This window comes from Rhea pennata, chromosome Z, assembly GCF_028389875.1.
Source record: "Rhea pennata isolate bPtePen1 chromosome Z, bPtePen1.pri, whole genome shotgun sequence".
Classification (NCBI taxonomy): Eukaryota; Metazoa; Chordata; class Aves; order Rheiformes; family Rheidae; genus Rhea; species Rhea pennata.
The window spans coordinates 72,980,704-73,005,141 of NC_084702.1; the positions used below are offsets into that span (position 1 = coordinate 72,980,704).

Genomic DNA, 24,438 nt, shown 5'->3' on the forward strand with positions numbered 1-24,438 from the left:
CATCTGTGAGATCCCAACATTTCTGAAGCTTTTGTGTTAATTTGTACTGTGGTTTACTGAGAGAAAGATGATCTCTAACTTCCTGTATTCCTAACCTTTTTTCTGATTGTGTGTGTCTGTGGTGACTGCAGTCATGCTTGCTCCACATCAACAAATTTGCATCTTGGCTCTATCTGTGCAAGGTGTTTAAGATCATGCCTAGACTTGAAGGAGCTGTGTTCTAACTGGGCGTTCTCCACTGCTCCTTTGGTTAACTGCCTCTTTTTTAACCCTGTCAAATCTATCACACTTGCTGCACTACATGCTCTCCCACCAGTTTTTTGGTTGTTCTCTGTCCCATTTTCTTGTGTTTCTGTTTCCTTATCCTCTTCCTGCTTCCCTTTTGCAAACCAGGACCCCAGTTTTCTTCCTACAAATTCTTCTCTGGTTTGCCTCCTTCTTACGAAAGTGAACATTTCTTTTCAAATACGATTTTTTCCAGCTTTGCTCCACATGCTGGACAAAGTCCTTTCTGTGTCTAGATCCCAGATCCCAGCCACTCAGAAAATCTAGGACTTAATGCTTTAGGCAATATGCCAGCTATGGGAGACTCCAAACATAATTGCCAAAATGTTGCTAGTGTCTGCATGGATAAGTTTACTCTGGGTTGGGTAGGAGGTTGGAGCACGTTGACGTGGAAACAAGGCAATCTTGCCACACAGCTGGGTCGAGGAAAGCAGTCCTCGGCAATATGTCTTTGCAAGGCATCGACTTGTCTCCTGTTTCCAGATCCTTGCCACCCTTGTTACTCTCAATTGTTTCTGGAAGCTCTTGCCTGTGTGGGTCTTGCTTTTGGAGTGCACATGTTCCTTTCACAGACAATATCAAAGGCAGCAATGGTTCAGGCAGCAGAACTGAGACCCTTGTGTGCAAAACACCTCTAAATTTTAGTAACAGCAAACTATCATCATTTCTTTTTCTCCTTCTTAGTTAAGCTCTTATTAACTAAAATTTCTTGTGTGGCTCACAACATGTATCACTAGATAACCTGTCAACTAACTAACTAATCATCAGAGAGAGAAATTCTGGCTCAGTCTGCCTCTATAAACTTCCATAGGTATGATCCAAAAGGCCATTTGATGTACACTTTCAAGGGTTCAGCAAAGCTGCAGTGAAAAGGCAACTGTGAACGCCTCATGTAATCGTGTGTGACTTTTCTTTCCTCCCAGTTTACCTGTGTCAAAATGTGAAGATTACTTTCCCAGAACGCCTCCAAGCAAATCCTCCAAACCATCAGGAAGCAGTGGTGAAAGCAGTTCCGGGAAGAAAACAGTTGGTTTTAGTGCAACTGTGGAAGATGGGCAAGCCCTTCTAATGCAGGCCAAGAGGGTAGCCAGCAGGTCAAGGAAAGGTAAGGTGAAGCATATGAAGCATACTGTATTGCAGCTCCATGAGTGCACTGATGACATTTAGAAACTATATGTGTGTGTTCAGGAGTGGATAAACAAAATGGATGATTAAAGGGAGAGGACTGCAAGTTGCTTAAAGCAGCCCAAGAGGAGGGAGCTACGTTTAAAGTAATAGTGTAAAAAGCCTTGAAAGTAATAAGTGATCTTCATGGTTGGTGTTCCTGATGGAAGGGAAAAAATAGCCCTTTAATCTCAAAAAGCTACTTCAACAATTCTTTTTGCTTTCCCAGCAAGCAGAGAAAAAGTGCAGTGGGGCTTGTTCTTGAAATGTAATCTTCTTCACATTCTTTTCCTCCCCAAGTAATGGCTCCACCATTACAACCTGATATTTTGCCACGCAGGGATATCTGTAGAACTAGAATCTATCCTTCCTTTAGTTTTGCACCTCCACTTAAGGAGCAGAGAAAACAGCCTTCCTTAGGGGCAGAAAGGGTTGGGAACAAAAGCAGCGCGGATGTTTCACTGCTGAGCCTTGAACATAATCCATGCTTCGATTATGAGCTAGCTTGCCCTTTTTTTTTTTTTTTTTTTTTTTACTTGTCAGCCAGTTTGCTGTATATGTCAGCATAAAAATAAAGAAAATGGCAAAATGAGAAGAAATGTGGTGCAGTTCTCAAAGGAACAAATAACTTGTGTTATTGGTTAAGACCGTACCAACATTAAAAAGCAGTCCCTGTGAAGAAACTTTCAAAAGGGTATCATCAGCCTGGACCCAAACAGTGGCTGAGGTTAATCTCTTCCAAGGCACAGCTACAAAAGTTGGAAGCCTGTAAAGGGCTTGTGTCCAAAAAAATCAATTTCTAATTTGAAACAAAATCATTTTTGACTAACAGGGGTTCAGGACCCATTACTTTTGCTGTATAGTCTGCTGACATTTCACACTTTCTGTTGTGCACAATGAATCCTAATAGTCATTTTATAACATTGCTACACCAATCAATTTAAGCAAGAGAAAACCGTTACAATTCTGCAAAGTTTCAGGGGCAATTTTCACTGATGGTTTTCTTTTATGTTTTTTTCAGCTATCATTATTTTTTTCTTCACTTTTCCTCTTCCTTCTCTCCCCCTCCTCTCAGTACTGTAGTGATGAAATTGAGATTTTTCACAGTTGTTGGATGATGGGTTTTGTTCCTTGGATAGGGATAGTCCCCAAAAAAGTAATTTATTTTCCACAGATTTAAAAAAAAAATCGAACCCAACCTCTCTTTCATTCATTCATTTCATTTTAGTACTTAGAAGAAGTTACAAGCTACACCTGGCTATTGCACGTAGCAACCAAGCTGCACCTATGCTGATCGAGTGATTGCAGTGGTCAGCATGATGTCTGAAGAACCTGGCTATCTTCTAAAAAACACTTACTGCGATTGCTAACTTTGAAGACATAGAGCTGCATGGCAAAATTTAACTTATAAACATTGACACTTGCTGTGACACCAGATAAAGTTCAGAGAAATGTTTTCAAGCTGTGGAACAACCTCAGGTCTATTACTGATTTGAATGGCTTGTTTATCACAAGGCAAATTATCTAGCACTAATCACTGGAGTTGAAGTCTTCTGTATTTAGTACCTTTTTAATTGGCTTCCCTCTGTTATATGTTTGGACTCCTTTAACAGGTATACACACATACTTGTAAAGTGTTTTTTCCATCAGTGAAGATCACCAGGGCACAATGTCAAGTTTCTTAATGCTAGTTAGCTCTGGACATTTTCTGTCTCTGTCCTTATTTCTGGTAGATCATACCATCTGTTGCTGAACTGAGACTGCTGCTTCAAAATTTATTCTTTTATTAGGAAGCTATTATGTAGCTTCTAAAAAAAAATTAAACCAGAAATACAAATACTGTTTTCTTTGGTAAGTCCTATAAAATTGTGGGATTTACCTTACTTCATCCAAGGACTGGGCCATTAGCCTGAAAGTCTGTCTCAGACAGTGGTCAGTACCTGTTGTGTCAATAGAAACAGATCCCTATGCTGCAGTGCATTTAACTGTGCTCTAGCTAAGCCATGCAATGTGGGGAAAGGGAATGAAGTCAATAAAATGATGTCTTGAGACATGAAACTTGATGTTATTAGCCATGTACTTTCATGTGACGTTTCAGATCACAAAGCAGCAGTGTCTGGATATATACACGTAGAAACACATCTGCTGAAAACTTTTCAACAGTCAAATTTTATATTAGCACTAGAAATGTTTGTTTTTCTCATGCCTTTAGTCTGTCTTGTCTATTTAAATTGTAAATATATTAGGTTGGAGACCATCTCCCAGCACAAGTTAGTGCAGTGCCAGTTCTGTTGTAGGCCTTTGACTCTGTAGCAATACAGTATAATCTGTCTGCGCGACTGGGAATAATGTGTGTATCTGGCCACACTGCAACTCATAAGTGTTTCTCCACAGCAACATATGCAATTGTATCAGATTTTGATGTTTTCCTATTTTACTACCTTTGTACTCTTAGATTTTGTTTTGATACAATAAAATGAGTAGTCAGTAAATCATGGCCATGCTGGAATGGTGGAAGAGTCTACTGCCCACAGATGGCTTATTATACTGAGTGGTGAATTTGGAAGGCATAATGTCTTAAGAAACCCACTTTCCCTTCTCCCTGTAGGTGTTTATTAATGAGGCAAAAACCATCATTACTTTGGTCCCATCACCTGCATTTCTGTTCTCTTTTCAGGCTATAAACTTACAGGACCAGCCATGCTTTGACAATCAGCTTTTATTCTTTCACTGATGCTTTTTGTCTCCTATTGTTTGTTCCTTAATTTTTGTTCCTGTGCTGTAGTAGGTGTTTGTGTCTTGTAGCCAAACTTTTTTAGTTTTACCAGCAAAACTTTAAGCAGATGAAACAATCCTCAAGTCTTGAATCTTTTCAGCAGTAAATTGTTTTTATTGGTGTCACCAGCAGCTATGTCAATCTGTACTAAAGTCTAACAACTTGTCTAGTTAAAAAGAACTAGAGTATAAAAATGTGTGTTTCTCTTCCTCTCCACCCTAGATAATTTTGCTTTTGGGCTGGGAAACTAAACTAGATCCTGTCCATTACATTTTATCATATTAAGCACTTTGCTTCTCTATGCTTCCTTTTATAAAGATTTCCCCTTTACCCCCTTCTTAATGTCTTTATATTGAAACAAAGAAGGAACTATTTTTCCTTTTTTGGAGAAGCTTTTACATTATATTGTATTAACATTCATAGATTTCCTTTCCATATGTAAAAGAAAAAAATAGAGAAGGAAGAATGCTTTTAGCTCATAATATCCACACTTTTCCAGGGGCTGATTTTTCTCTATAGTGTTTGTTTTTCAGTGGGTTTTCTAATGTGGCTTCTTAGCAATTCTGGAACTTCTTCCCTTGAGGGAAGACTCTTCCCTACAATCGAATAGAGCAATTAGTTAATATTACTGAAGTGCTTTGAAGATGTGAAGTACTATATAAATGTTAAGTATTACGAATATTAGTATTATCTGATTCATAAAGATTTCTTTCATGATTATCAACCTAGATTTTCCATTGCTTGCTTTCATCCCATTACTGCCTCAACCAGTCTCAACAATTTTTCTTCATTCTCAGTGCTTATACTTTCAAAAATGTAGGCTGCTTTATTTCCTCTGCTTTCTTCAAGCTTTAGTTGTCTGTTTGTCAAGCAGAAATATATAGTTATTTGAATTTTTGAACTAACTTAAATCATTCAAGTTAAGCAAATTGAAAATAGTATTCTTAACATTACCATTTAGAAGACATCTGTAATTTGCTTTGTGGGTAGCTCAGCCTGCAGGCTTACCTCTAGGTTTTTTTTTAGTTATTCTGTGCTACTCCAGGTTCTCACTTTCCATTGGTATCAGGGTTTGGATTATTTGCACCATGCATGAGCTTTCTTTTTCCAGGGTGAATGTGCCTATTCTTTTCCTGTGTTTCTTGCTTCTCTAGATCATCTGTATCTTCTCCAGTCTCATAATGTCTTCCAACACCTGCAGATCTAATTAATTTGCTGTCATTTGTATCACCCCAGTTCTCTATGACTTTTCATAAATAATTACCAGTCACTTCATAAATTCATTAGCTAATTCCCTTTAGCCCTGAAATATATATCCTTCAGACTAAAGAATTTGTGTCTTTTTTTTTCCCCTTGATAATTTCTTTTCATCAGCTTCATATAAGCAGGTATTATACATCAACAAGGTCTTCATTACCTCCTAGTTGCCAATATTCCTTTTCTTTATTTTTTTTTCTCTTAGTGTATTTTAAAATTATTAGTAGCTTGGCCATTTTAAGATCATTATTGATTTAATCTTCTTCATTTATTCATAGACCTACTTTCTCTTTGATGTTTTTTTTCCCCTCAATAGACTCATACGCCTTTTTTGAGATGTATTTTAAAAGGGTTTTTTTTATATTCACTAATTCAGGATTTCTTTCTACTCCTGTTTTATCTCTGTGCATCCTAACAGCCTAAGTATATTCCTACTTAGTTCCTTTTCTTGTTTTCTGTTTCTAGCCCTAGTAATGTTTTCAAATTTGGGCCTTTGAACAGTCCCCTTGAGGCTGTATTGGCCACTTCTGAGTCCGCATATTTTCTTTTTCAGAGAAATATATCTACTTTTCTTTGAATTCAGTGTGTTGACAATGTGCCAGCCTTTTCTTGTACAAGGAACTGAATATATTCTCCCAAGCTCACCAGGTTTTTATTACTTCAGTATTAGTTTCTTAAAATCCAGCTGCCTCATACCACTGTCACGTGAAATGGTTTCTAAATATTTCATATTCAGTCATAAAGCCAAATGTCCAAGCAAGAGAGTTCCAATCTTTATATGCCTACCTACTCATCATGGACTGGCACTTTACCAAGTTGCCAGGGACACACAATCAATGTATTTTCCCATGATATTTCTAAGAATTCCTTCAATGGTAATTAAGTATTAGTGAGAGCTTTCACTATATAATGCTGAAGCACAATACATTAGAGCAGGGCAATAAGAACACATTCTTTTGTTAGCCTTCCTATAACATACATTAAAACACATGGTTTTGCTAGATTATATGCATGTATTTTTGTACATCTTAAATCAACACTGTATTTTAAATAATGATCGTCTCTTAGACATCCATAAACCTACAGAAATTGTGCACTGATGCTGGAATTCCAACTTTAATATATTTCAGCATGGATGGTAGATAACAATACTGTTCAGAGAGCCCAGAAATATTTAGTCATTATGTGGGTAAGACTTGCAGTAGAATTGCAACTCAGCATTTCAAGAGGGCAGATTTTAACTTAGAGATCTGTTTAGTAGAATCCTTTGGAGGGGAGAGGGACTCAGGACAACTCGGTGATCTTCAAGGATGCCTCCTCAAAGCACAAGAATTGTCCATTCTCTCTATATGTCAGTATGGGTGAACATAGAGCTCTTGCCTAAGCTTCACTTCAAAAAGGAAATATACAGTAGGTGGAAGCAGAGTTGGACCGTGTGGGAGGGGAATGAAGAGATAGCTGTAGCATACAGGGTTGGAGTAAGGAAAGCCACATCTCAGCTCATATCTGAGAGATCAGCTCAAGTTGAAACTAGAGAAAGTTATAAAGGGGTTATAAGAGGAAGGGTTTTTATAGATTTATCAGCAGCAAAAGGAAGGCTAAGAAAGAGGTTGGCCCTCTACTCAGAGGGATAGGGTATCTAGTAACAAAGCACAAAAAAGGAATGAGGTCTTCGATGCCTGTTTTTACTGATAAAATTTGCCCTCTGGTGTCCCTGAGCCTAGTGGCATAGTTTGTGGAATGATGCATTGCCAGCTGTAGAGGAAGACATAGTTAAGGAGGGCTTAAGCCTCTTGGACATACCTAAGTCCATGCATGGAACAAGACAGGATGCATCTGAGGGTGCTGAGAGATCTGAGCAGTATCACTGAGAGGCTCACTCTCATCTTTGAAAGGTCATGGCAATCCAGGACAGTTCCTGATTATTGGAAAAAGGCAAATGTCACATCTATCTTCAAGAAGAGCAAGGAGGTAGATCTAAGGAATATCTCTGTCCCTGGGAAGATTATGAAGCAGATCCTCCTAGAAGCTGTTTGCAAACATATGAAAGACAAGGAGATGATTGGAACAGCCAGTATGAATTTACTAAAGGCAAATCATACCTTAACAACCTGATTGCATTCTGTGATGGGATGACTGGTTCTATAGACAAGGGGAGAACGGTGGATGTTGCTTACCTTGATTTCAGCAAAGCCTTTGATTTAACTCCTATAGTTTTCTCAGAGCCAGATTGGTGAGATATGAACTGGGCAAGCTAACTGTAAGATGGAGGAAACCAGGCACCCTCGCACTAAAGTAGTTTTTCCTCATGTTCAGATGGAACTTCCTGTGTTTCAGTTTGTGCCCCTTTCTTGTTGGCCTACTGCTGGGCATCACCGAAAAAAGTCTAGTCCCATCCTCTTCACGCTCTCTCTTCAGATATTTGTATACATTGATAAAATCCCTCCTTAGTCTTCTCTTCTCCAGGCTGAAAAGGCCTAGCTCTCAGTCTTTCCTCATAGGAGAGATGCTCCAGTTTCTTCATCATCTTAGTAGCCCTTCACTGGACTCACTCATAGAATCATAGAATCAGTAAGGTTGGAAGGGACCTCTGGAGATCATCTAGTCCAACCTCCCTGCTCAGCAGGGTCACCTAGAGCATGGTAGACAGGGTTGCATCCACGCGGGCCTTGAAGATCTCCAGAGAAGGAGACTCCACAACCTCTCTGGGCAACCTGGTCCAGTGCTCCGACACTCTCACAGGGAAGAAATTCCCCCTCACGTTCAGGCAGAACTGCCTGTGCTTCAATTTCTGCCCATTGCCTCTTGTCCTGTCACACGGGACAACTGAAAAGAGTTTGTCCCCGTCCCCCTGACACCCTCCCTTCAGGTACTTGTACACATTGATCAGATCCCCCCTCAGTCTTCTCTTCCCCAGGCTGAAGAGGCCCAGCTCTCGCAGCCGTTCCTCAGAGGGCAGGTGATAATCTTTGCAGCCCTACACTGGACTCTCTTCAGTAGCTCCATGTCTCTCTTGTACTGGGGAGCTTTGCTTTGACTCGAGTGTTGTACTAGATGATCTCCAGACTTCATCTTCCAACCTAAATTATTTTTTAATTCCAAGATTATTTTTAGAAAAAGAAGGGGTGAACAAACATTTCTGTTTTACTGAAGGCAAAATATTGTTATAGGGATATTTAAAACAAACTTGGAAAAAATAACCTCTTACAGAAGATCACAAGAGCTGCATCTGTAGAACTGGATCATGTGGGCCATTATTAGAAATAACAGTGCAAGTCTATCAAACCTCAGATGGAAAGGTATAGGCTGTAGTGTATGGCTTATTATATAAATATTATTCTGCATGATTCTGAAAGGCATTTCAGAATGCAGTGACACTGCACAATGTTTTCAACCGATAATGACTTGTTCGCCATCTCACTGTATGTACAGTACACCAAAGAATGGCACAACTTTTGGTCATGGTGTTTGTAATAATGTGGAATCATGAAGTAGCTGCCCAAAACTTACTAGCCACTAATATCTACCTTCATTATCTTCAATTCCTTTTGCAGGGAAAACTTCAGGGCCAAGAAAGGATGCAGCCACATCTCCTGTGCTGATAGGCAGCAGTAAAGAGTTTGTAACCACAGCTACATCGCCAATACAGCGTGACAGTTCGCGGTAAGCTGCTGGGTAATCTCTGGTTTAAGATTCTACAAATGCAACCATCAATATCCCCTAGATGCAGAAAAGTGGCTGAATTTCTATGATGTTTCATGTTAGCACAAGCTGGTTAATATAAACTAAAAACTGCCATATCCTTTTGACATTTATAGTAAGCCTTAAATTGCTTGTTAGAATAAGAAAAGCAGGAATACACCAAGTTCTAACACTTTAATTTTACTTAGATTTTGAACAGAAAGTATTTTATGTTCGAAGTCCTGACACGTTAAATGCATTTGTAAATAATTTGAATGGATGATGTTAACCCCTGTTAGGTTTTAAATCCACTTAAAGATTTTAATCCCCTGTATCTTCCCCCATATTTTATCAAATGGCATTTCTTTTTAAATGTTTTGTACCACAGTTATTTTATACTTAATGACAAGCAACAAAATCACATTAAGTCAGCAGTTCCTGATTATACTATATATCTGCACTAAATGCACTGGAAAAGCATTATCACTTCTGCTCCAATGAAGAAACAGAAAGCAGCATTGTTGTTACTCTTACGAGTCTAAAAACAACTTAGCCTTCTTTGGGCAGGATTACAATTCCAGTCATAAGTGTTTAAAAAAGCAACATGCAGTCCTTGCTGTTCTTTATCATCTCTCACATTTTCTAGTAATAAAATCTTTAGTTAAGCCAACAGAATAAATGCAGATTAAACGATGAATTTGCTATATTTTACACCATTAGTTGGATGGCTTTGTGCAGTGGAATGGCTAGAACATATGACAGTTCATGAGAAGAGTTAAATGTTTTTTGGAGAATGAGAGGGCTTGAGTCAGATTTAATCTTTTCTTGGCCCAGTGGACTAGGAAAATGTATGCTTGATATCATCCCTGTATTCTTGGCAGCATCTGGCAGTCTTATTTCTATTTTCTGAGGGAACTTGCGATACACAATAGGTGAAAACCCACTATCAATATTGACAAATTTGTACTTACTTGCTATGGAAACACTTTTTTTTTTTTTTTTTTTTTTTTTTTTTTGTCTTCTGAAGGAAAAGATGATAATTCTGGGAGGATTTAAGAACTGAGGTGGATTAGACTCTGTTTCCCAAAAGTAACGGTATATTTAAACAAGCAGAAACTGCAGGGTTGCCTAAGCATTTCTTTTGGAGGCAAGGGTTACCTTTGGAAGTCAGTAATATCAGATAGAATGTGAATAAGAGATTGTTTGATACCATTTAATAGTGATAAGTGAAGTTTCCATTCAAGCACTGAGGAGCAGATATAAGACAATTACTCACATCATACAACAACTGTTCAGAAAAAAGGGATTTTATTCAAGAGGATCGATGGCCCATTCTTTTCCAGAGAGGGGAGTAAAATAATTGCTGAAATATGCTGTTAGAAATTGTATCAGATAAAGTGATGAGTGTAAAAACAGTCTGATTAGCTGTCATCTTTAAAGGTTTATTTTACCAGTTGATGACAAATTTTGAAAAATCACGTATTTCTAGGATGATCTATCCTGTGCTCGCTCACTCACTTTCTCTCTGTTGGTGCTTGAAGTATAATTGAACAGTTTAGGCAGCCATGTTGCGCTTTCCCTTACTCATGGCCTTCTCTAATTGAAAGTGGTAAATGGACAAGTATTTCTGTAGAGACCTAAAGCTGATCCTATCCTTCATCAAAAAAACCTGCTTGAGCAGCAGGTCAGTCTCAATTTATCACTGAATGGTTATAAGCTTAGACTGCAGGTTTAACTAACTAAATTAATCAATATTGAGAATTATTGCTGCTTTTGTGCCACTAAAGTTAAGGGTTTGTCAGCATGTTTGTTATAATCCATGATTTGGGGGTTTAACAGCTTAACCACAACAGTTGGCATGGGACTTGCAGCACAGAGCCTTAGCCTAAGAGCAAATTTATTTATTCGGCAGTACATGTAAATATAATTACTTTTGACTATTTAAATTTAGACGACTAGCTTCAACTCATGTTTGTGCCAGCTTTAACTAGCACAAACCCTGGCACTCTGCAAGTAGCAATGGAAAGTCTGCCAGGGAGAAGGTGCTGGGAAGTGACAGAAGCTCCCTGCCACCGCGAGGTGTTAGGGTGCTAGCTCAGCTTCTGGAGCGGGCTGCCTGAATAAGCAGGCATGGCAGGTAAGGATGTGTTGGCTTGATAGCCTTTCCTGGCAGGGCTCAAACGGAGGCTTCGGTGTGTGTTAAAGCTGCCCCCCACCTGAGGAAGAAATACCGCAGTGCTACTTTCTTCCCTCTCATTGAATGAATCCCCTCTGGGGCAAGAAATAAGTGTCCCTGGAAGGTAAAGATGGGTGTTTTGAGATTTGTAGTGCAGAAGGACCAAGCTTGTGGCTCTCAGAATGGTTATTCGCAGGGTGGTTTTAATGATATTTCTGCAAGAAAAATAGTATTTCGTTACTTGGCATGCTGAGGTTAGACTAATAGTGAATTTGTTTGCCTGTCATGGTTTTATGCATGCCTACCTCTGCTTTTCAGAATACAGCCAAGCATTGCATGTTTGACTGTACAATGTTATTAAGCCATGTGTCTACACCTGCATGGGGCCTTTGAAATTATGTTCACAGCAGATTTGGAAAGGTTTTCTACTCCATGTACTTTTTAATCTAAACCAAAGCCAATATGTGTGGGAAAAAAATCAAGGCTGGGGCTGGACAAATTTGGAAGAATAAGTTCTGTTCTTTATCCCTAAAGCACAGTTCTGTCTGACAGTCTTAAGCATCACCTTTTTGGTGACCAGGGATGTCTTCCTTGTAATTGCTGTTTGCCTAGAAGCAAAACACTGATTTTTGTCTGTGAGCTGGAAGGAAGCTTGAGGGGGGGGGGGGGGGAAGTAATGACATTTGTATGCTTTCATTTAGTAACAAAGAAGTTTTTACAGAAACTAGATCTTACTTCAGGTATAATCAAGCACTGATTTCAGCAAAACAAATGTGTTGCAAAACAGAAATGAAACTGGTTTAAATCAAAATATTGAGCCATTCTTTCTAAAAAAAAAAAAAAAAAAAAAAAAAAAGTTGTAAATAGTGCTGTTGTGAAAGACCATTTAATGTGATTACAGCCCCAGTGCAATTGTCTGGCTCTCCCCACCTTGAAACCCTTGTAGTGTCGAGTTTGACTCAGTAAGTCATATAACGCCGCAGATAATCAAGCGCTTACAAGACATAAGCAAAGGTTGTTCTGCTCACCATGGAAACAGATAATTCTCCTGTTACATTTTTTACTCTGGGCATCTAAGAAGTGAATTTAGGAATAGTTAGGTAAATTAAAGGATTGAGTGATATTCTGATTTTGGCATTAAGCCTGTTTTTTCTTGTTGTGGTTTTAAATCACAGCTTTAATACTAGCTGAATGTATTGTCTTGAAGTTTCTTATAGCCATTAAAATAAGCGATTTAAAAGTTCCTGCAATATAATATTCCTTCTAGCTGTATTATTATGTGTTAGACCACAGTGGCATGTCAGAGTTTTTATAAACTGATTGTATTGCCTAAATTTGTGTTTAGGGACATTTTAAAAACAGAACTATTTACCCAGTTGCTGAGCACATCTCAGGTGAATGTTTATTCAAGGACTTTTAAGCAAATTAATATCTGATACAAAATATAATGTGCAGAGCTCTATACTTAGTAATGCACATTGGAATAGTGTAGAATAGATCTGCTATGCTGAGTATTTAGGTAATGTGACAGTGATGAGATTTAAGCTTTTGCCTTACTTATGCAGTAGTTGCCCTTCAGGTCTGTGTGTTGGATGTTTATATATGGTTCTACTCTTAAGATGATAATATAAAGTTCTTTCTCCTACAGAATCTAGACAAGTACTTCTAAAGAAACAGATTTTTTCCCCCCTTGTATCAAACATGATTCAGTATTCAAAAGAAGGAAGAAGAAGAGAGAACTTTCATTCCAGACTTAACTTTTGAACATTTAAAGGAATTAAGTGTCTGCAAGGGTGTGGTGAGGTAGATGATGAGCATGATCGGAGACACAATTTTTTTCAATTCCTTAGGAGAGCTAGTTGTACAGAAAGTCCAATATAGTTCCATTGCAAGTGATAAAATGAGACGTTTGCAAATTAATCTCCCTTATTCACAGTGTAGGTTGTTAATTGTTCTCTCCGCTGGCTGTCGATATAATGTGAAATTTTCATTCCCCATTCAAGATGGAAAAAGTTGTGGCTGAAAATGTTAACATTTGCATTTTTATTTGTTGATTTATTTAAAGGACAGCCTCTCTTACAGCAATCCATCACTCAGTGACACCCCAAATATGAATAATGTATTGTAGACTTGCGGTTACAATGTGTAATAAGTGCCAGAGACAGTAGAAGAATGTTAACTATGTTGCAAATGTAATATTTATCGACTCATAGTTTATTGCTTTCGAGGTTCAATAATACTGACCATAGGACATTAATATCACTTATCTTGATTTTAGTTGGGCACCTCTGTATGTAGAAATAACCCATCTATCTCATACTTACAAAATAAATGTGAAATTTACAGCGCTTTATAAGAAGTGCATTATAGGTTTCTTTGCTCAGAGCTCACAATTCTCCTCTTTTGCCTTCTCATTTACTTATATCTAACATTGATCCCACTCCAACTGCCTGACCCAAATGGTGAGCACTTCGACACTCTTTATAGAGGCTTTGTTTACCGGCTGTATTATGATCCTGTGCACCTGATCTTGATGGTGTTTGGGCCAGGTCTCTCTTCCTGTTAAAGACCAGTATGAAAAGAGACTGTTAGATAGTTTTCTAGTGCTTGTATCTAAAAGACAGTGGTTAAGAGGCTGGAACAGAGATAACTTCTCCTTTGAAAGTATGTAAATTCAAAATCTAAGTCACCTTTCCTTTAGAGAATCATGACTATCAGAAGTAGAACTGTTTAATTAGGTCAATGGTTGTCATTATAGACTTGGAGTTTGTTTACCAAAAAAAAAAAAAAAACCAGCCAATGGAAATATACTAAAGCAGTTTTGAATGATCAGGATTTAAAATTCAAGTTCATTTTGAGAACCAAATTTTTCATGGTACACTATGAAAGAAATTTTACAATGAGGGTATGTTGTGGTAGCAAACCAATTTGCAGTAATCATTTTCATTTCACATCCTTGCTCTGGAATGCTGCTTCAGAAACTGATTCCAAAAGGGGAAACACTTCTCCTTATCTACAGTGTTCTGTTATTACCACTAAAAGCTTTGAAGTCTCTGGGGTGAAGAAGTGTAGATGTGAAACCAGGATTGGGATCAAACCCAAATTTAACAATAGGACATTTCCAGCTTGGGTTGAAATCAGATTTCACCTGTGCAGACTGACTCTTGGGAAACCTAGAATTGGGTTCAGTCATGAAAATGATACGCCTTGATTATATTTCATGTTGTAGACATCAAATAAATTTTAAAGTGACATTCTATATTTACATTTGAGGTTATCAAATTTAACACATCATCCCATTCTTTTTCTTTACTATGTGTAACAGAAACACCTATCTGTGTCAAAGGAACCAATCTTGTAGCTGCTCTGTGATAACAGTTTTGGTGTGTCCGTTGCTGACAATGAAAATCACATTGGGAAACTCTGACTTGCAGTGCAAGAGGATTAATGTTAATTAGCAACTGTTGGCTGTAATTGTCATCCTCATTAAAATGCAGAATTATGTATTTCTTAGTTATAAATAACCTTTCTAATTGTACTTGATGTATGCCAGTTTAATCAAAAAGTACACTTACAAACAGGCAGATATTTGCATTAATCTAGCACTGGATCTTTGAGTCTTTTTTGATCATCTTTTATTCCAAAGTTGACTAGTTGGGGGAGGTCTATTGCAGCTACATATCCTTTGCACATTTTTTTATTCAGCTATGTGGATCTGACAGGATTTTGTATTAAAATGAGGGGAAATGTCTTCTGGGAATGTTCAGTGCAACAGAAAAAGTGTCAGATTTGAAGTAGCTGGCAAGGTTTCCATCATTCAGTGGTATGACAATAAGTTGGTTGTAGTTTGAAAGTAATAAATAAGTGAAGGAAAACAGTACAAATCATATTATGAAGCCAACTTAACCCTTTAAGCCTGCTTTTTACCATCATTTTCATTGTTAAATCTTGATTACTTTTTTTACTATTTGACTGTTTTTGCAGGTTCTCAAACACCATATTAAATCTTAAGTGAATGTTGGTTCGTTGGATGTGATTCCCATTTGTACTTGTAATCCGTACTTGGTGTTTTCAGGTTCAGTTTGTGCTTTGCCTTGCTGCCTTGTCAAGAACTCTGTTTTGACTGCTTTTTTTCCCTTCCTCCACTGATACTCAGAGTACTATGCATTGTAACTTTTAAACATTTTCCTGGAATTACTTACTGTCACAGAAAAGTTTCTGGAGAACTTGACAAATTAGGACCACTTTTGGTTCCTCTCTTCATGATTCTCTGAAGGAACTGTGCGTGATTCTTTTCTTAACACTTTAGTCACTTCTCTGCTCCTTCTCCAACAGAGAAGAGCATAATAGAATTACATAATATCATATATAGAATAATCAGATCTTATTTTAAGAAGCCATTTTTGTAAATACCTTGCTCAGATGAAGCAGTATCTTTGGCAGGATACTTAGGTGGTAGGAGAGATTGCAGATCTCATAACAAATTGTTTTGCTTTGTTCTTCTATCCTGAAATAGTTGAAGCTCACATGAGGATAGTAAACCGTCCTGAACTCCAGGCCTGAGATGGTAGATCCCTTTTTTCCATATGGCCCTAGAGAAAACTGCAGCAGATCACCAAGAGTGTCCAGGCAGCAGAAGCAGCTGCAGGCTGATACCATCAGCCATTTGGACAGTTTTGTCTGAACATTCGCCCTTCTGAGCTCTCTAGCTGTTCTCCCCATTCTGTTTTTTCACCTCACATCATTGGAAAGCCATTTTCACTCTACTTTCCCTTTCCTTTGCCCTATTGCCCTTTGCTCTCCTCTCCCCAAATGTGGCACTGTCATACTTCCTCCAGGCTGCTTTATCTGTCTGTGTATTCTTTTTCTCTGTCCTTTGCCTTCCTTGACTGTTTAGGCTGTAAACTCTCCAGGACAGGACCCTGGCACACTAAATCTCCATGCTTGGTTGGTCCATGTAATAAACATGATTAACTGTGATGCTAGTATAGCTAGGGTGGAATTCATCTTGCTTAACTTAAGACATCTGAGCTAGTTACCCTCAGCTCCTTTTATGGTTGATGACCTATTTTAGGATGAGCTAAATCACCTCTGGGTGATACCTGTCTCCTTGTGGACTGTAAAACAAGCCTAGAGTAACGGGCACTGACATCTTTTCCCTCTTGTAGCTGAATAGATGGAACTAAAAATTAGTTGTTTGTCTTTCATATTTTGATTATAGATTGGAGGCAAATGCAGGGTTAACTTACATGCTGCATGGTCACTAGGTTGATTATTAATACAATGTTAATATGTGTGTTATAAATCAAAGAGCTTAAGTACTGAATGCTCTTGGAAGGGGAGTTTACAGGTGAACATTCAGCATCTTCTCCAATGGAACGTGGGAATGATTAAATGCTTTATAACATGATAAAGCATTTAATAAAAATAGTGATGATGCAAATCTGGAAAGAAGGGTTAGAGTTGTCACTACTTTAGGGGAATCCTTTTCAAGGTGACATAAAGTGTTGAAGCCACATGACTTAAATATAGGTGACCAGGATACAGTAATATTTATGAGGTCTGAGCAGGACTTTGCACCAGTAATTTCCCATCTCTACTGGTCAGACACAGTGTGTATCCAGAGATGGTTTTAGTAGACACAGATCTGTATTCTCAATTACTTCCTGCTGATGAGTTGCCTATTTGCAAAAGAAGATCTTCCCTCTTTATCACTGAAGAACATTAACCAGCATTTTTTATTATTAGATTTGCCCCATTCCGAAGTCCTGGAATTTAGAGTTTTAATGTGCCTTTTTCCCCTTTGTGGTATCCTAATTCTTCTCTGCCTCAATAAAAACCTTTAGCTCTTGTTTTTACCGCTGTGAATAACCTAGTATCATCACTGGATGTCACTTCATTATTTCTCCTTTTTCTAGACCATTTGTGTGCATTAAAGAATTCAGACCCTAACAGATTTCTGTAAGAATCCACTAGTGACCTCCCATGCCATTTTAAAGTAGAACAATTTTAATATTATGTTTGTATTGGCTGTCTTCTAACCATTTATCTATTCTTGAGTGGGTTTTCCTCCTCACTTTGTGGCAACTTTGAGTCTTTAGTGACAGATTTGTTGAAAAGCTTTCAGAACACAAGATAGATGATACTAACTTTATTTTCCTTTTTTGGATGCATAATAATGCTACAAACCTGGTAGAGTTCTCTGATTAATTACGACTTTATATTGACTCTTTTCCAATACATCAAGCTTATCTGTGTTATGAATTCTAGTCTGTATTATAATTTCTATCAATCTGCTTGTTTTAAATTTCAGACTTTTTCATTTGTAGTTTCCTGCATTACTCCAAATCCCTTTATAAAAAAACTGAAGTGTATTTCCGCATTTGATATGGAAATTCACAGCAGTATTTCACAGTAAAGAATACTGAACTATTTAATATATTTTTGTATGAACCCTGAATTATGTAACATACCATCCAATTTCCTGATGTGGATTTGAAGGAAACTAAGAACTGATGGGGTAACCCTAGTTCGCCCCGTACTGTAGCAAGAGGATTGCTGTTGTCAGTCTGCAGTTCCTTGCTTAAGCTGAATGCACTAGTTCCTACTGTAAGGTGTGACTTGTTTTCTCTTCCTAAATCAGATGTCCCTTTTCAAAGAGTAACTTCACCTTTGTGATAGGCTGTGACTGGAGAACTAAAGTTATCTCCTCAGCATTTAGATAATTTTAAAACGATATGTTTATTTTTTTCATTTTACATAACACACAATTTAATACATTGTAAATATTGTTTTAATATAGTGCTTAAATTTATCAATACAACTTACTTCCAGCTCCTAGGTAATTTAGAGTCATGTATAATAGTTCTGATCCATCTGTCGTGTTTATGAAGTGGTGTTTCATTTATGCCCCTCTGCAAGAAAAAAAGAATCTTTGAATCTATGGGGAGGGGAGTTCATTTGAAAACAGAGTAGAAAATTAAGACGTTACTGAAAGTAGTACTGTCTTTGTTTTCTGTTCTATACAAAGCTATCTCTTCCTGCTTTAGTAGTCTTGCTTTAAGTGTTGGTTTTCTCCTTTGGTTCTTTCTATCTTAAATTTAAAATGATTTTATTTCATTATATACATCTGAAGAACATAGCAGAAAAAATATTTTTTTAAATTCTTTTTCTGTGAAAAAAACAAATAAAGACATTCTGGAATAATAATATATAATTTATGTATTTAAAATCTTTTAAAGGAGATTCTCAAAGCTTCTAATGCCATTGTACTTTTAACTTTCATTTTTGCTTCATCTGCATTGAATCATCTTTTACTACTTAAAACAGAAATTGGGTTTATTGAAACATTTCAGTTCTGATTATTTTTTAATAAAGATGAAGAAGTCTAACCTAATGAAATCACTGGGATGAAATGAGAAAAATTTAAAAGAATTAATAAGCTGAAGACTTGAAGGTTTTATTAAGTCACATTTGGCTGTATGTTTCTCTGTGTGTATCGTCTTGGATCAGTAGGGTGAGAAGCATGGCATGTCAGAAATGACCTTTGCACCGTTAGACTGACTTCTTCTGTTACATTTCTAGAAGGGTGAGTTGCAGACAACTTGCACTGGCAGTAGTACTTGTATATATAACTCCAGTACCTGTGATCATGAAATTGGCTTTGAGATGCACAGTAGTACTGAATTCAGCTTTTATTTCCCATAGGTCTGACTTATAAATATATTTTGTAGAATGGATGCACATCTATCAATCTATCAGATAACTGTGAAACGTCATAATGTATGAGCAGCTTTATGATTTATGAGCTTGCAGACTTTTTTTTTATACTTTTGGAAAGAAAATGTTTCCTGCTCCATGAAGATCATCTGATAATTCAGTGTTGTACTGTGCAGCTATACTTGTAGTACTATGTGTGCAGTTTGTAATTTGCTCTGCAAGTCTCAAGTCTAGTGTAGCAGATTGTCATAACTGTGCCCCTGCCCGTGGATCTGCTGGGGGATGTTCAAGTACTGCTTTTGTTCCAATGACCTTGTCGTTGTGGAGGAACCTACGCTCTTCCAGCGCTTCTTTCCCCCTCTTACTGTAACAAGGGAAGTAACTCCTACAAGGCCTTTAACACTGCTCCTGCTGCTGCTCCTCCCAGCTTTTGTCGACGCCCTGTAGTTGCTCCTTGCATCCCTATTCTTACCGTATACCCATATCTCCCTCCCCCTTCCTTGCTAAATTCAAGTCCCTCTCAGTTTTATTTTTCCTATCTCCCAGTGGCATCTTAGCTCTTAAATTTCTAAGCACAAGAGCAAAGTGTGCTTTCTTAACGCAGCCTGAAATGACAACTAGATACTACTGCAATGAGCTACTTAAAAAATGTGTAGATCACTACAATGTATTGGCCTATTGTAATTATCTGTACAATTCTTTTGCTTTCATTCCTGTTTTGTTATGAACTTTTTAGCAGCAGACCATTTCTACCAGTGCACAAAGCGTAACATCACATGACATTGACTTTACTCAAACCAGAAGATTTTTGTGCCAAGGTTGTAACATTGTATCATTACTTCATTGTATCTGTGTGAAAATTTTAATTTCACGCCCTGCGGACTTCACTGTCTCCATGCTCTCTACTCATGTTGTTGCATAGAAGGGTAAGTTCCAGGGTCACATTCATTTTGTAGGGTGCCTTCTTTCTTTCTTTCTTTCTTTCTTTCTTTTTTCCCTTTTTTTTTTTTTTAAATCAAGAGTTCTGTTTCCCTTGAGAGGTCGTGCTGTAAAGTTATTTGGGGATTTCTGCCAGAAAAATACTTGCAAACTTTAAGTGAATATACTGAAAATATTTTTGATAGGTTTTTAGCATGTAGATATGATCCTTTTATTGAAATATATGTAAGTGTTGTGTGCTATATACTGTGATGTATTTTTACATGAATAGGTGCAAGTGATGTGGTAGAAGTATGCATTAATACACAGGGATGGGAAACGCTTGTTTAAATATATTACCACATTTCTCATCCACAAGAAATCCAGTCTAGTTCTACTGAGATGCAAACCTTTGCGGGCAAAAGTAGCCCTTGTTTGATGTTTTGAATGGGTTTATGGAGCTTTCTGTTTTCCAGACATTGGCAGTTTAAGCTTCGGTGGTTGCTCTGTACATGCATTGTATAGATAAGTCACAATTCAGTCCTTGCTAGTCAATCCTCAGCCTTTTGTCATACACCATCAGTGAGGCTTAGTGCATCTGTGAAGCGAAATACCCTAGTACAGATTCACAGAATCACAAAATGTTTGAGGTTGGAAGGGGCCTCTGGAGATCATCTAGTCCAACCCCTCCTGCTTAAAGCAGGGTCACCAAGAGCATGTTAGAGAGGATCGTGTTCAGGCGGGTTTTGGATATCTCCAGGGATGGAGACTCTACCACCTCTCTGGGAACCTGTTCCAGTGTCTGACTATCCTTACAATAAAAAATGTTTAAATAGAATTTCTCATATTTCAATTTGTGCCCGCAGCCCCTTGTTCTTTCACAGGGCACCACTGAGAAGAATCTGGCTCTGTTGTCTATATTCTCTCCCACCAGATACTTACACGCATTGGTAAGATCTGCGTTTCTTCAGCATGTCACAGTCGATCTGAATGGCAGCACAACCATCGTTGTGTCACCACCTCATTTCACATCAGCCGTTGGCCAGCAGCTTGGTTCACTTTCTATTCTTTCTTAGCCTAACGTATATTCAGCAGAATATGGGAATGAGAGACTGAGAGCCAGGCTCCTGAGCCATTAAGTGCCCTGCCATGTTTTTCAGAGTGTATCAATGACACTCTGTAGTTTTTGACAGAAACACAGACTGTCTGCAGGTGTATGGTTATCGAAAAGTAATCCTGCAGAGCCCAAGATCATCTTTGCTGGTTACTGCTGGGAATGAACAAACTAAAATTTCACTTCTCAACCCATCTGTTCAGCAACCAAAAGTAGGTAATTTATCTCAGTGGGACACGTACCACCTGTGTAAAGTTTTTGAAAGAGGTTGTTAGCATGCGCTGACTATAGCCAAGGGACACCAGGCCTGAGTGCCTTGTACTCCGTGCTTTACTGCTGGCTTTTTCTGTAGGGTGCCTTCTAGCTTAGTACTTGCACAGTGTCAAGCCTATTCAGAGCCTGTTTCCCTATGAAGCTTACAATGACACTACCTGCGCTGCCACGCGACGTGTTCTTGTGCTGCCTGCGTGCAGCTCCTCACTAGCCCTCACCCCTCTTTGACATGCTAAACCAGGCACCACCAACACACTGTATTTTTTACACCTACTGTTTTCTCTCAGTGACTTCTCTTGAATTATGTATCCTCATCATTGATGTATGAAATCTCAGCTGATTTAAAGATTACCCTGGAGAGTTCAGCACACCTGGAAATGAACGGAACGGCGGTTAATCCCGACCCTTCCTCGACTGAGTGCAAAGCTGGGAGGTTAACAGTAGTTGGGTAATGGCACGCAATTTCTATGGCAGCTTTTGTTTCTTCACGTATGGTCTGAGCCTAAGCAATCGATACATCAAGATGCCAGCTATTTTAGCTCAGTTGCAATGTTTACTTTCAGGCAAAATTGAGTGAAGGAGTTCGAATAAAGAGCTAGCATATACAAAGATTCTGGGTTACTGTTCTTTTAGGACTAGACACCAAAGATTTCATTAGATAAAGTACCTGAAACCGCTTGTACATCTCTCACTGGGATGTGACTAGAACAGAGCAAGTGAACACAAAGCTGGCTGAAAAGCAGCTGCTCTCTGATGTGAGGCTTCTGAGTACATTGGGAAAGAAAAAGAAGCCACTGAGCGTAAATTACACGTATAATGTCAGCAAGATGCAGAATTGCAAGCCATGTAAAACTCGAGCACTCTGTCCTCTATAACACACTTCAGCTTCTTCAGTGTGAGTTGTGGTCGCTCTGCTCCTTGCAGAAATAAGGCTTTTCTAGATGATCTGCAAGATCCTGTGTTCACCTCTATTATGCCAGCGTAACTGGCCTAAAAAGATAATGCCCGTTACTATGCTTTTAGCATTAATAAAGTTATACCAATTAAAAACTGAAAGCAACAGTCAGCACTCAAGCCTGCGGTGCACAGTCTGGCTGGAAAATGGGCTTTTTGCAAGGTAAAATGCATCCATTCTCTGTTTTGACTATTATTATACTTGAAATTTAAATTCCTCTGAATTTCTAGGCAGTTTCAGCCCCATTAGCTTCCTATCACACCATCTTGTAAAGCTTCCTTTTCTTTTCTAACTCTTCTGCTGTACATCTGGCTCATGAGCAGAGAAGGCCAAGGCATGGGTTTTTGCAATAAATGCTCTTTTTTAAAGTCAAGCCTCCAACTGAGCACTTCCTTCTCACTACTTCTACCCTTTCTCTTTCTACCCTGTTCCTTACCAAGGGACTGCTCGCATAAGCACAGAGGCTATCATCACGGCCTTGCTTTTTCATGGATCTGGAGCTAGAAGATGTTTGCATTTACCTCCGGAGTATAATTCTGACTGATAGGTTCTTATCAGGGTTGCCAAGCCCATCCATCCAATTGTCTATTTCTGTTCTGAAGACCAAGCAACCATAAAGTTGAAAACCGTGTTATATTTTTGGAATCTGAAATTTCAGACAATGTATTTATGAATTATTTATGGGGAATGTGTTTTCAGTAATGTGCAGCATAAAATGGAAAGAGTGTGTATCCATACTTGCCCTGAACTCTCCAAAGTGCATGCTAATAAACAGAATGATAACCTACCATCACTTTTGCCCTATAAGATTTATAGTGCAAGCACATTTTTTGTGTAGTTCAATTCAAATCAGTTTGTCAACTTAAAGCTGTAGTGTTTTGTTTTAAAGTACAACTTGGTGAGTGATTTTCTATTACTTAAAGAAATCTAACTGCTCCCCACCTCCTTATTCTGCCAGAGTTAGGGTCTGTAAATTTTCTAGTCATGCTGGTATAGAGCCATGCTAAATTATGCTTTAATTCACAATTAGAAGGAAGTGGCAACTGTGCAGAGTAGCAAACCTTTCATTTAAAATGGCCATTTTACAAGATCATGATTCTACGGAATGATTAAAATATTGAATAATAATTAAGGTATCTTCAGATTTTCAACCATTTAGAAGTGCTGGGCTTGTTTAATTTTTTAAGCCTCCCTGAAACAGCTTTTTCTGTAATGACAGTAATACAGGACTTTATATTATCACAACTTGTTGTTTATTGGTGTCTTAATTGTCTAATGGTAACTTGTTTTCAGTGATATAGCTGACAGGGCAGAGATAGTTAAGAAACAGAAGAATTTGATTGCTGGATTTTGCTATTAAATACTCCATGTCACAGCAGAAGAAATTAAGCTGATAAGCAGGAGGGGAAGAATAGCACAGATCCACAGGAAGGTGTTTAGGTACGGCAATTGTCTGTGTGTAAAATGTTTCACCAGGATAGAAAAAAAGAAGGAAAAGGTAAAATAATTCCTAAGTATTCACTGAGACATCTCATTTGCAATTGTCATGGTGTAAATTGGAGACCTCACAGTACCTATTCACCCTGAAACAGTGAAGTGCAGCAGAATGGGAAGAAGCCCAGCTCCGCTGAGCCGGTGGCAGAACTTCCCCTGGTTTCCATAGGGTCAGGATTCCACCCGAATGTACACTTAAAATGACTGCAGTCCAGTTTTGCTCCTCTGTTCAATGAGGTTTTAAATCTTGCAGAGGTAGTAGCATTTCTTGCCACAGTGGTTAGAAAGTCAATGAAAACTCACAGTTCAGTAGCTAAATGACAAGGTAAGAAACTTTGGAATCATAAAATGGTTATAAGTGTTTGACCTAAAACTATGCAGATGTCCCAGTGATTGTACTGTTGAAGCAAAAAGGTGATTTATTATCTCTTAGGCTAAGAATTTGGACTGAGCTTGTGAGGAAAGGCAGACTGCTAAGCAGTGTAAATCATGATGGACTTTGTAACCTTGCAATGTTTTTTTTTGTTTTTCTTTGTTTTTTTCTCTGAGCCATGCCCCTTTAAATTGTATTTATTTAGTACCCCGAAAGTTCTCAGCAATGTACAAGGATATAAGCCAGTCCTAGC

The 24,438-nt window shown here is 38.2% G+C and overlaps 1 protein-coding gene across 5 annotated transcripts in view; it reads left to right on the plus strand.

Annotated features, from left to right (window-relative positions):
* KIAA1328 (KIAA1328 ortholog) overlaps positions 1 to 24,438 on the plus strand; it is a 169,288-nt gene that overhangs the window by 132,662 nt on the left and 12,188 nt on the right. For all 5 annotated transcript variants that reach the window (XM_062600282.1, XM_062600281.1, XM_062600284.1 and 2 more), the window contains 2 exons: positions 1,209 to 1,390; positions 9,037 to 9,145. In XM_062600282.1, coding sequence (XP_062456266.1) covers positions 1,209 to 1,390; positions 9,037 to 9,145 — 291 coding nt within the window. The remainder of the gene's footprint in view (positions 1 to 1,208; positions 1,391 to 9,036; positions 9,146 to 24,438) is intronic.